We start from the raw sequence: 13239 nt of genomic DNA, 5'->3' as shown, positions 1-13239 counted from the left end.
GTTTACATTTATAAGTTCCCACTATGGTGGTTAGAATCGTCAATTTCTGTAACCAAGAAGAAATTTTAAAGTATATGTTCCATGTTTCCATTTTTTATTTTTTTTATTTTTTAGTAGTAAAAAACATATATATAATTTCTGTTAAAATGTTCTATAAACAATATCTGCCAAGTGGTTGATCAAGAAATTACGCAAAAGAAACTTTTAAAGTACATATTTCCCAAGAATACATATTTCGTACAGTTGGAAAGCAGTAATTTTAATTTTAATTCTATTTTTTATTTATTGGGCGTTATTCTCGATCCTATGTTTTTCTATGGATTTTCAGTATTCTGTACTCGTCATAACTTTACATTACTCTGTTCATGAAATATGTTCAATTGACTAAACGAAAAGGACGCATTACATATGTACCTTTGGGCATGTTCAGCCTTATGTACAATGTTGCTTTGTCATGTGATATAATGTTGACCCCTACACAAGTCTTTTTTTTTGTACTGTTGTGTTGCTGTCAAATCGACATACACCCTACTTTTCTTTTTATCTATTTTTAAAATAAAATCTGCGTAAAACTGACCTAAAAGCGAAGAACACTATTCCTGAAACATAACTGATAATTCTATTATTATATCTTTTACTTACTCCAAGATGTAATTGGATATCCTGCATTTATCATGGTTTCCTTAACATAAAGTCAAAATGTTGAAAGACCTCCCTCCTAAATCATCGAAATCTATCATTTGCATTAACCATAATATATTGATGTAAATTTAATACACCAAATCGGGCTATGGGTGTATCTGATATTTACAGCAGTTATTGTAATAAAACTGAAAGGCATCTCTAATAAAGTAAACATATATAATTTATAATTTGTATATCTGTAGTCTAACAATTACAATGTGCGTCGACAATAGCAAAGTACAACAGTTTCTTACAACAAAATAATTCTGTACACAACTTTGAAAAAATCAGGAAAAATTGTCTTTTGCTGTTCTTTTTCGGTTTCTAAATTGCTGCCAGTTGTCCCTTTTTCTAACATAGCATCTGGTTGTTACATTGAGCACTTTTCATAATATGCAGGGTGGAGTGTTGATGACATTCCGTTTGAGCCATAGTAGACATATGGCTTTCGGTCACATGAAGTGGTCTGGTTATAAACTGGGTTCTGTAGTCTCATACCTGATAATAAAAGAAAGATTTAAGACATTTGGGTACTTTACTGTAGTGGTTTTCTTGTCAGTGATATATATTCGAATTCTTATTTGACCGAATCCCTCACTTCTCTTAAGTAAATGTTTATTTTTCGTTAAGAATACAATATACCATTCTCCAAGATATAAATTTTGATATCGTTTACTCTATGGGATTCGAAAATGCTGAGGCATAACGACAGCACCTCCTAGCTGTCCTACAGGTGTCTTAGGCACTCGGCAAATTAGTTTACATTGTATATAAAATACAGCGTCACATATATTATTGGGGAAAGCGACTATACGCTACGATAACGCAAGATCGGAAACGCTGAAACTGCGGCCATTGAATTTTGTTTCATTTAGATAGTACATATCACGTGATTAAAGCGATTAGAATGAAAAACAGATTTCGATTGAATTTGGGTTGTAGTTACCGTTAAAAGTTTTTTTTTCTTTATTTCTTTTTTTTTTTATTATTCAAAGTTTGCCAAAATCTTTCACACTTGTAGTGTTGAGCCAACTTAGGCATTTATAAAAATTACATGTTCAGAAATATTACGTCATAATGTTGTTAGAACCTCATCAGATACACACCGAAGCTGTGATACTCTGAAGATTAAAATAAAACTGAGAATGGACACGGGGAATGCGTCAAAGAGACAACAACCTGACCAAAGAACAGCCCAAGGCCACCAATGGGTCTTCAACACAGTTTCTCGCACACGGAGGCGGGCCTCAGCTGGCCCCTATAATCAATAATGTACTAGTTCAGCACAAAAGGACTTCACACTAAACTCCGAAACATATAAATGAACCAAAATTAAAAATTAAAAAGACTGTTATAAAATGGCCCTGGTGTGAAATAAATTCAGATAAAACTTGCCCTACCCTATTGAAACTGAAAGACAATATATAGCTTTACTTATACGATAACGTTTTGGAAAATTTTAAACTTGTCCTTTTCATTCATATTAGAGTTAAATACTCAACATTTGCTAAATCTATCAGTTGCAGTTGTAAGCCAACTTATTTAGTGGAAAGTAATACGCTCAAAGCTCGAATATGAAAAACACTTTAAATAGATCTTAATGAAGCAGAGCATCATGACACTGAGACTACGTTAAAGAATGTAATAGAACAGTGTTATATATATAGTAGTGTTTTCATTACATTACAGTAATTGTGTTGGATATTGCTGGTTTTTGATAATAAAAACAAACGTGGACGTTTGCTTATTTTTATTGAATAATAAACTCAATGAATTTAACACTTATGATTTAAACGAACATTGTTGGTTTTTAGTAAAGACTTTCGATAGATTGTACCGTTATTATATTCATTTAAATAGATTTGGGGTATACGTCAAGGAGACAGCAACCCACCCATAATAAAGTTTTTTTTGTAACCTCTTTTCAGTAAAATTATTTCCTATTTAAATTGTAGATGCTGCTACAGTTACATTTAAAAAGGCAATATTCGAATTCTGCAATGTTCGATTATATATGGTAATGCTAGAACAAAATATATACAATCTAAACATCTTTCAGTTTGAGCAAGGAGGTTACATGACCTCCTTGGTTTGAGCCACTCGTTTTCCTGAAAATTGGACAAATTCGTTCCTTTAATATTATAGATAATTTGGTCACATGTAAAGAAATGCGTATTTGTAGTGATGTACACACATGAAGCCGTGAACCGAAAATTTTAGGAAGATTGCAAGATTTTTTAATGGCCCTGGAGTAAAATATGTCCAAGGGAAATTAATGGCCCTTCCTCTTTTGAGGACTTACAAAGGTTCCAACCCCATAAGGCATGCGTAAAATGGTGTTTTAGCTAATTAACTTTGCAGTGTAAGGGCCGTATACAGTATGGTTATGTGGCTCCTACTAACTTTATTTGTCTAAATTTAAGTATGCGATTCATTGTTAACAAAAATTATTAATTTCAATCTCTTTTCCATCGCTTTAGGATATCTCTTTATAATAACCGGAAAATACGCAAGAAAATTTCATTTCACATTGTTCAAGGGTATACCTCATGTCCTGGTTCTATTGAAGAATTTGAAATATTCACATTCGTGCATACCATAATATTTTATGAATTTAGTTGTTTTTTCGTCATTGAAATAACACAATTTGTTGCTACGTCGAAAATTCTGTATTGAAAATATTGAAGCCATGCATTGCCAATAAATTAACAAGAACATTTTATGTAACTTGTTTGTAACAGACAAATGGAGAAAAATTGATAATTGTATTTCCGCGTCTTCCATCGTGAGATGGCCGAAAATTAAGCTGCGCGTGGCAGACCCTCCCCCATACCTCCGTTCTAATGATATATGGGGCATTAAATCATGTGCCCAATCAATACTAGTACTTTTAAATAATTTTGTTGACACTGTAGTATATTTCGAAAGTCGTATAACGTGTTAATATGGGGGTGGAGGACATTCCAAGACAAAAAAAAGAGTTCCAATGTCCCCCGCGTTGCACATATCTTATCTATCCAAGGTACAAGGGCAATAACTAAAAAAAAGCACTTTTTTTTCTTCTTTAAAACTTTTTATTAATATATTATAGAAATGAAGGCTTCAGAGCAAATGCAATGTGATTTCCATTATAATTAATATTTCCAAGGGGCATAACTCGTTAAAAATATTTGATCAGAACTTATTTTCGAAAGTGTCAAAGACATTGCTGATATAAACCTATGATATAAGTTTCATAAAAATCTGGCAAGAATTTAACACATGAGAGCTCTAACTATGCAATTTTCCACATAATCAATAATTCCAAGGAGCATAACTCTTTCAAAAATAATTGATCGGCACTGATTTTTGAACTCGCCAAAGACATTGATGATATAAACCTATAATTAAAATTTCATAAAAATCTGGCGATAATTGTACACGTGAGAGCGCTAACAAGACCGGACGGACGGACGCCAGATATTGCGCGGGGGACAACAAGTGAACAGCAGAAATATCGATAAAAAAATGCTTGACACTGAAAGCCGAAGATTTAATTGGAAAGACCATACATCATGTTTTTTGAATTGAATTACACAATTACAGGCGAATATATCGACAGAAAAGGCAAACTTAAAGACCGAAGATTTATTTACAAATTTTTAATAGTAATTTAAAAATATAAAATGACGAGTTACATTTGTTTACGAAAAAAGCATAGAGAGGTCCAAAAGGTATTCATACATTTTTAGTACTTGTGGGTTTTCGTTCGTCTGATATTCATATATGACACCGAATTGCCCATATTATCTCGTCTTTTTGGTAGAGAACAATGGACTCATGAATATAATCAAGTTTTGTGTCGTTTCCCGTTGCTTGTCCATGGCACAAAACATTTTTTATGTAAATTATCAAAAGACACAAGTTATTACGTGACGAATAAATTGTACAGTTTTTATCTTAGTAAGAGGCATATGGTACACATGCCATATGGTTCCTGAGTGTAAAAGTACATTCCAATACTTCCAGGAAAAATCAAGCACTCCTTGGTCAATCATCATACTTTGGCTTCATCCTAGTGTAATACACTAGAAATCATTTATTGGCAATAAAAAAGGAAACTTTATTGCTCCGTAAAATTAAATAACAACAAATGTATCAAAGTTATTCAGTGCAAAATAATTACTATCGTGAATGATAAGATATAAACTGTGAAGATGAGATGTCAAATGTATTATGTAAAATTAATTTAAATATAGTTTCCATGTGAATATAAAGATAGAACAAAGATTCTGGTTTTTGTTTACGATACACATCTCCCTCAATTCCTGACTTTTTTTCTATTTGTCATGTCTTTCAGGTTCAAGAAAGACCAGTATAACGCAAATTGTTGCAGTAAATCATAGCGATGCCAAATTGAAATTAACTACCCTGACTGATGTCATATGATAATTTAGTTGTTGTTTCAACACCCTAGAGGTCAGATTAGTAACGAAAAGATGATCTTTTCTTGGTGGTCTACATACTGCTGTGGATCTCCCGTCAGTTTTCGTGGTGCGTTTTGCGTCTAATATATTTTCTTCGTCAAAGACTCTAAAATTATATTGCTCGCTCTGCAAGTGCATTGCAGCTCTAAATGTCAAAGTTATAAGATAGTAAAACCGATTTAAAAGAAAGAAAAGCAATGAAAACAGAAGCTAACTTTGTGTATTATATTTTTATAGTCATCCACAATATTCCATCTCGGTGGTCCCTGTTTTGATACAAAAATTACTTTTTTGTAAATATTTTAATTGTAAAAAGAAAAGATGAAACAGCATATTTAATACATATATTCTTTTGAAATTTTCTTTTCCACTTTACTTATCAGATATATATTCCTATTAAAACAAAAGAAAGAATCACCATTAATCAGGATAATAAAGGTTTTACTGTTGTGATACTGCTTCATGTTGTTTTTTTTTTATCTTTTGATCCATATCCATGCTGTAAAAAGACTTGGCAAAAAACGAAAAAAACAAAAAAACAAAAAAACAAACACATTTTCAGAATCAACCAAAAAGCTGAAAAAGTCGTTTTAGTTCCATTTATTTATTTTTTAATCGAAACGGAAAAAATGTTGTATATCATATATGTTTTTCGTCTATTGTTTTGTACATAAATCAGGTCATTAGTTTTCTCGTTTGAACTGATTTATATTTTTCATTTCGGGGCCTTTTATAGCTGACTGTGCGGTATTGGTTTTGTTCTTTGTTGAATACCGTACGGTGACCTATATATATGCGTCACTTAGTCTCTGGTGGAGAGTTTTCTCGTTGGCAATCATACCACATCCTCTTATTTTCATATCGGTAGTTTTTTTTTTAAACAAGTGTGATACTGATGTTGTTTTTGCTATTTCTTTATTTTTCCTTGACTATCTATTGTTGCGCCACTATACCATTTAATTTGTCTTTTTAGGCTGTGCGACACAGATAATTGAAAAATAAAATATATACCCTTATAAATTCATCAATAAAATCATATTAAACATGGCCTATGGTATTGATCAAATGTTTGCGCTCTATAAAAAAAAAACATTTTGGGGAGATACAAAATGTAAAACAATTGCGAAACACCTTATGGGCAACGTATATTTTACTATACATGCATTAAATTTTGTCATGTATTATTTTTTTCGTTGTATGTTTCACTGCTTTGCCTATCCTTTTGATGTAATTGCAAAAGTAAATAATTGATTATATATTCAATTATAATTCACATAATTTTAATACAACCATTTTTTAAAAGTAAATCGAACAGATAATTAAATGAAAATATATAGATATATCAAGGTGTTGAAATGCAATCAATTATTATCTTTAAAAAAATTGATTTCAGGATTGGTGGTGATCTTTAAGAATGAATGAATAATACTGCCCACTCATCAACTGCCGATTAATACATTTGTTCCTTGGAGAACCTCCAAAACGGACCAAGTAATGATTTACTAATGTGATGAGATGATATATAGACGATCTATACCCCTCACCAGCTGTAATCCATGTCAGATTCATTAACACTGTCAGTTTTACATCATGGTCAGCGTGAAGTAGAAACTTTATCGCGTACTAATGGCCGAAAATTAGATCCCCATTAGTCTTATCGCATAGAGAGATAGAGATATTTCAACCGTTTCAATATGTTGCAAAATGTCAGAATACTTTCAAATTTCATATTTAGAAAAAAAAAGAAAAATTTCGTTGTACTTTTGCGATTACAATAATCAAACGATTTATATATAATTTGTGTATTTATTTATTTATTTATTTATTTATTTATTCATTTGTTTATTTATTTATTTTATTTATTTGTTTATTCATTTATGTTTTTATTAATTTATATATGTCTTTGTTTATTTATTGATTCATTGTTTTTATTTATTTTATTTTTTATTTTTGTATTTTTTGTGTATTTATTTGTGTATTTTTTTATGTATTTATTTGTGTATTTTATAATTATTTTTTAGGGACTACATACTTTTGACCTCAGGGTATATAATTTTTTTGACAGGTTACTTCTTTGTGATAGGACATTCTAGTACTTGGTCAAGTAAGAGCAACTAAAATAAGTAAAATCAAACTTGAATTCGGTGCAACTTTGGGAAAATATTTTACTGTTTTGCGATGATTTAGTCGCGTAAAGATCACATAAAACTTATTTTTTTCCCAAATTGCACCGATTATAAGCTTGATTTTACTTCGTTTAGTTTTTCCTACTCGACCGAGTACCAGAATGTCCTACTACAGTGTAGGTAACCTGTAGAAAAATGATATACTCCGGAGTCTATTGCCTTTTTCATACATTATATATAAAACCCCAAAATTTGTTCCCGCTTCGAATTCCAATATATATCTTACGTTAGTTTATTGGCCTTCAGTATATTTTCATAAAGTCATGATGAATTTGAGATAAATTCCGATATACAGGAACTATTTAAAAAATCCATGTTGAACGAATATAACTTAATCAAGCCAACTCCAAACTGATTCATAGTTCTTCGGGTTTGCTTGCTCCAAAATTTGGGAAACCAATAAAAAAAACACCGCCATTCCCTGAAGACTTTCTGAATTATCGATCCATTTAAATGAAATCAACAATTTCATTTTAAAATATCATCGATCGCCCAACAATTCACAGAAAATGGAAATATTTTGGTGTTAAAATAATATTTCTCTCTCCTGCAGAAGTTGTAGTAAAATGAAATTTTAAATATGCTATCATTGTTAAATTTAAGGTATCGCTTTCTAAAATATTTATCTCGGAAAAAAATTAAAATGAAAATTTAGCTTGCTCTCTTTTATTTCTATACATAAAAGTCCTTGGAATAAGTATTCAATATGGAGAGACCTCATAACATTTTTGTTTGTAATTTTTCATTGGTTATTATGACCAAAGATATTTTTATTGCTACTATCTTTATATTACAATTTGATATATGAATTGAAAATTCAGGGCGGGGGGATTTTTCATTAGGTATTATGACCAAAGTTATTTTATTGATACTATCTTTATACATTGCATCACATTTTGATATATACATTGAGAATTCGGGGTGGGGGGGGGGGGGGGGGGGGGGAGGGAGTCCTTTGAGTTACAATGAGTCAACAAACAAATAAACAAATAGGTTTTAGAAGGATGCTCAGATTTTACGAATTATTTTAAGCAAAATATACGTAATTGGGCGATATTTCGGTTTTTTAATGAAATTTTGTATGCATTTATATATGACTCGTTAAACTGTACCTGAATATCGAAAAATGATACATGTAGCATTTATAATTCCAAAGATACAGTCAATTCGAAAACTATGAAATATGTCTTTTAATGTATAGAATTTACGTAAAAAGTGACAAACAAGTCAATTTTCACTTTAAACTGTGTTTTTTTTTCTCTCTCTCGAAAATCTGTCCACAGACGTAATGCTGTAAACAATTCCATTTTTATCATGTGAAAATATAAGGGGTCACCAGATTCGTTTTTTTCCCAGTAGAGATGATAAATGTAGAGAGTAACAAAAGGTCAAATTGTAACGTCGTGACTTTTAAAAAAAACATAAATAATTCATATACTTAAATGATTTAGAGAACAAAACAATAAATATATCCAGTGACCCCCGAATATTTTCATATTGTTAAAAAGAAAATTTTGACAGCAATGACATATCATGTGAAAACAAATGCTATGGATGGATTTTCAAGAAATGCCAATTAATAGTAAAAAAAAAAATATGTTTCTCGCCGCTTTTTACACACATTCAAAACATTGATAGACTTATTTCTCAAAAAAATTAATTGACTGTTTCTCTAAAAGTATAAGTGCTATATAATATAGGCCGTATAATATATATGTATCATTTTTTTGTATATTCAGATGCAGATCAACGAGTTCTAAATGCATATGAAATTTCAACAAAATTCGATTTAGAGAATAATCTGAATTTTTTTTATTACAAAACGGCTCGGAGTAAAAAAACATCCCCTCGAATGGTTGGTCTTTTATGAAATAATGAAAACCTCTTCTAAAAGAATATTAACACCATTGTTTGTTTGAGAAATACTCTACAATGAAAATGAATTACAGATGTTATTTAACAAAAACAATCTTTATCATCAAAGGATATATATTTCCAGAATTATTTTATTTATTTATTTTTCATAATACAACGATATATGACCGCGTTCTAACTAGATACCAATACGCCAAGGGAAATTCGGTCCGTGGTTACTTCACAACGGTATCGTAGGTACAAAGACTCGGACCAATTTCCAGTATAAACAAACAACCTCCAAAAATCTATTTGAGGTGATAATAGAACATGGCAGAGATAAATTGGAGGATAATAATTTTAAAACAAAGTATTGATGGATAAGATTAGCTTTCACTCTGCTGGGAAAAGATTAAAGACTTCAGAGCGCGAGTGTTTTGTTTCTGGTAAACTTAATTAAATTCCAATAAAACTTATTGTTTTTATAAGAATGTTATCATCTTAGTAAGTTATTTAGTAACCAGAATTTTTTCATATATATAAAAGAGAATTTTGACTCATACGAAATTATCAATTTTCAAAGAAAAGTTTTTAAAACCTAATTTTCTAACGTTTAAACTTTATAAATGTCATTCGTCCAAAGCGCTTTTCTGGATTTACCTTCATCAGGAACGCTCAAAGCCAAATATTTGAAAGCCAAGGATGTATAAAAATTAAATGTTATAATTGAAAAAAATATACCAACCGAAAAATAGTTATATTTACAAAAGGATAAAACAAGTTTTAGTAGGACAAAATGCATATATATGAGAATTGTGGTGGAACTAAGCAAATTCCCCACTATCTTTCAACACATGCACATAAGTTCTAAAATTTCTATTTCTCATAAAAGACACTAATGTATCTAATTTTTACACATATACAAATGGTTATATATTAAAAGCGATTTATTTTTGGAAATTTTTATTCAATGTATTCAGTTTTATAAAACATTTTAAAAATTCGGCTCTCAGTATTTTGAGTTAAAACTCTACAAAGAGAATGACAAACGATATGTGAAAAAAAATCGGTATATTGAAGAAAACTTATATCTGTTTTGCTTGAAAAAAGTTGATACAAATGGGATATTCAATCAGAATTAATTTCTAAAGACGAAAAAGAATAATAAACATACTACAATATCGTTTTTGAACAAAGTCGTCTTCCTTTTATATATTTGAAAAAACACGACGAAAAAAGCCCACAGTTTACATTTCATTATTTATATATTTCCATTTGTAACATAATTTGTTTTAAAAAAATTATCATTATGGTATTAATCACACAAAAGATAATGGATTATGTAAAAATAATAATGATTATTACCCTTCATTAATTTATTAACTGCGGGACTAACATATCTTCTGTTAAAATCTGCAGTGCCGCCTACTGTGACAATGATGATACGACACTGACGCTAAAAGGGTAAATCTCGTGCCATGTCGTCATCCCGCAGTGAAGAGATTTATTAGAATTCCCCACCAATATTTTAACTGATTTTGACAAATTCTGAACAAATGATTTGTTTTCTCAATAAATAAAATTACAGATGTTACACTTCACCAAGATGAATGGAGTTTCCGTCAAATATTGTAGAGCTTTTAAAGAAAACTTGTTATTTTTTGTAAAGAAAAGTATATTTTAAGGGACGAATTTAAAATTGTGAATTACAAAACGCCAAACTCTAAAGCCCTTTCAGTAGCCTTGGGAAAATAACGAAAGAACTATTTTTCAAACCTTATCTCTAGGAACAGAATTTTTCTGTAAGTTTGAAATTTGTCAATGTATCTTATCAAAACATATTTGGCTTTTCAGACATGAGTAAAAAAGATAGTGTCATACACCAAGTAGATTAATGTAATTAATGTATTTCCCATTTTTGCCACATGTTCTAACTGCTTTGTTAAAATATACTGGCGTATGAAATTATTCTGGTTTCTCTTAGGATGTTGATTTATTAGAAAAATCTCAAACAAGATGTATTGTATTTGATTTTCGTATGTAAATGAATAAAAGAACGAACCGCATTTAATATTTTATTGGGTAATACAAAAAGGGACATTCAGTTGATGGTACAGCGCAATGTTCAAAATACGGAAGTCAAGTACAAAATTTCCCTCGTCAAATATTTCAATTTTTTCCCTGCAGTCTTGTTCGATTTCAGTCAAATATTTGATGTATTAACGTCTGAGACATCAGAATTTTCATGCATTAAAACTATCATGCTAGTTTGATTCGATTTTCTATTGAAAAGTTGTATTAAAAAAGAGCTTAAAATATTTACCGGCTAGTGCTAAATCCATGGCTTCTGATGAACTTGGTGGATTTGGTCCGTATGGAGAATGGTCACCGGAACTAGAAGGCGACATACTATGGATGGAACCAGTGCTTCCGGAAGGACTCATCTGTTGCTGCTTTAAATAAGCTCTTTGTGCGTTCCATGAATTAGAAATGTTTTGCATTGTATTATGGTCTCTTTCATACATCGAAGGTGTCAAATTATTTGAATTTGTCATATAGTCATTTTCTAAACCAGGCATACCACAGCCGGAAGAGCCATAACGGCCATTTACTGTCATATTAAAGCTACAATTTACGTTGACATTCGGACTTTGTTGTCCCATAGCTGTATAGTTACAGTGAGGTAGAGAAGAAGTAGCAGACGGCATGATATGATTGTTTGTGTCGTACGACTGCGGAACACCTCCAGTGCATGGCATATTCATTGCATTCATATTACTATTTTGGTGAAAAAGATCATAATGTGGTCCCATCATGTTCGGTGCTCCATTCATCCCTAGCATTCCGAAGGGTTTTAAGGCTTGACATTTTCTTCTGAAACCCCTTGGTCTTCTTCTGAAGGACCCCTCCTCAAACATGAACTCTGCTCCTGGATCGACAGTCCAATAATGTCCTTTTCCCGGACGTCCCAGACCTTTAGGTAACTTTATGAAGCATTCATTGAGAGAGAGATTATGTCGAACTGAATTCTTCCAACCTTGGTAAGCTCCTCTGAAGAATGGGAAACGTTGCTGTAAAAATTGATATATTTCACTCAATGTGCATCTTTTATTCGGTGACGCTTGGATGGCCATAACGATCAAAGCAATATATGAATATGGTGGTTTTTCTTGTCTGCGAACTCCAACTCCTGATTTCTTCGTTCCCTTTTGTTCCACTGACTGAGAATCTGGACTAAGCGAACAGTTTGTTGTTGTGGAAATCTCTTCCGAGCTAACTTCCGAGTCATTTTCATCATCTGACCCCTCTGGTTCGATCTTCGGAACAAATTTATTGTCAGTTGGCGGCAGAAGTTGCATTTGCCTAAGTTCTGTGATCTCGTTAGCACACGATACTGCCATTGTTTATTATTATTCTTGCACAATTTGTAAACAGTTATAAACAGTAGTTATATAAACACCGGCTAATCTGTTCACTTCAAAAGTCGATTTCAGTATCAATAAAATCCGAGAAATTTTAAACAGTTTGAAGAATCAATCAAAAGTAAAACTGGAAAATGTGAAAATCAATCTTTTCGGAAATCAAGCATTCTTATCAATAAGATGATGACTTGTTAGACATGGTTTTCTAAGATTAAGATAATACTGACATTGATCTCAGTTTTATGCATAATTTGGCACAGAAATTAACATCGTAAGCGATGCCGATGAAGCACCCTGCACGCGATATGATTGGTCAGCAGACGTGATGCTGGGAGTGTACTATTTAGATATATAGATAATCAGTTTAATTTCCGTAGTAAACAGTTTTAATACACATTTATATCAATGAAAAATAAAGTTTATACTTTTTTATTTAAATTTGTTACAAATATTTTGATAGTTTCGGCGTTAACAAAATCAACTAAGAAGTTTCTTCTGACAAAATAAACTATTTGATTCTAACGTGATTTTGCTGTGAAAAACGAGAGCTGAAGTATAAATACATGACATGAATACCAACACATTTTATTTAAACAAAAATAAACAAATTAAGTATTAATAATGCAA

The 13239-nt window shown here is 31.2% G+C and overlaps 1 protein-coding gene across 1 annotated transcript; it reads right to left on the bottom strand.

Moving 5' to 3' along the window:
• Positions 1–862: 862 nt before the first annotated feature.
• On the bottom strand, positions 863–12590 carry LOC127700831 (forkhead box protein F1-B-like). The gene is made up of 2 exons (XM_052204517.1): positions 11514–12590; positions 863–1182 (listed from the first exon to the last, which is right to left on the bottom strand). Exons 1-2 carry the CDS (start codon positions 12547–12549, stop codon positions 1055–1057), a joined length of 1164 nt encoding a protein of 387 aa, XP_052060477.1. The 5' UTR covers positions 12550–12590; the 3' UTR covers positions 863–1054.
• Between the last annotated feature and the right edge of the window lie 649 nt (positions 12591–13239).

This window comes from Mytilus californianus, unplaced genomic scaffold (assembly GCF_021869535.1).
Source record: "Mytilus californianus isolate M0D057914Y unplaced genomic scaffold, xbMytCali1.0.p SCAF_5, whole genome shotgun sequence".
In the NCBI taxonomy this organism is placed as follows: domain Eukaryota; kingdom Metazoa; phylum Mollusca; class Bivalvia; order Mytilida; family Mytilidae; genus Mytilus; species Mytilus californianus.
The sequence above is the reverse complement of the archived record's forward strand: the minus strand, read 5'-3'. Positions and strand labels throughout refer to the sequence as shown.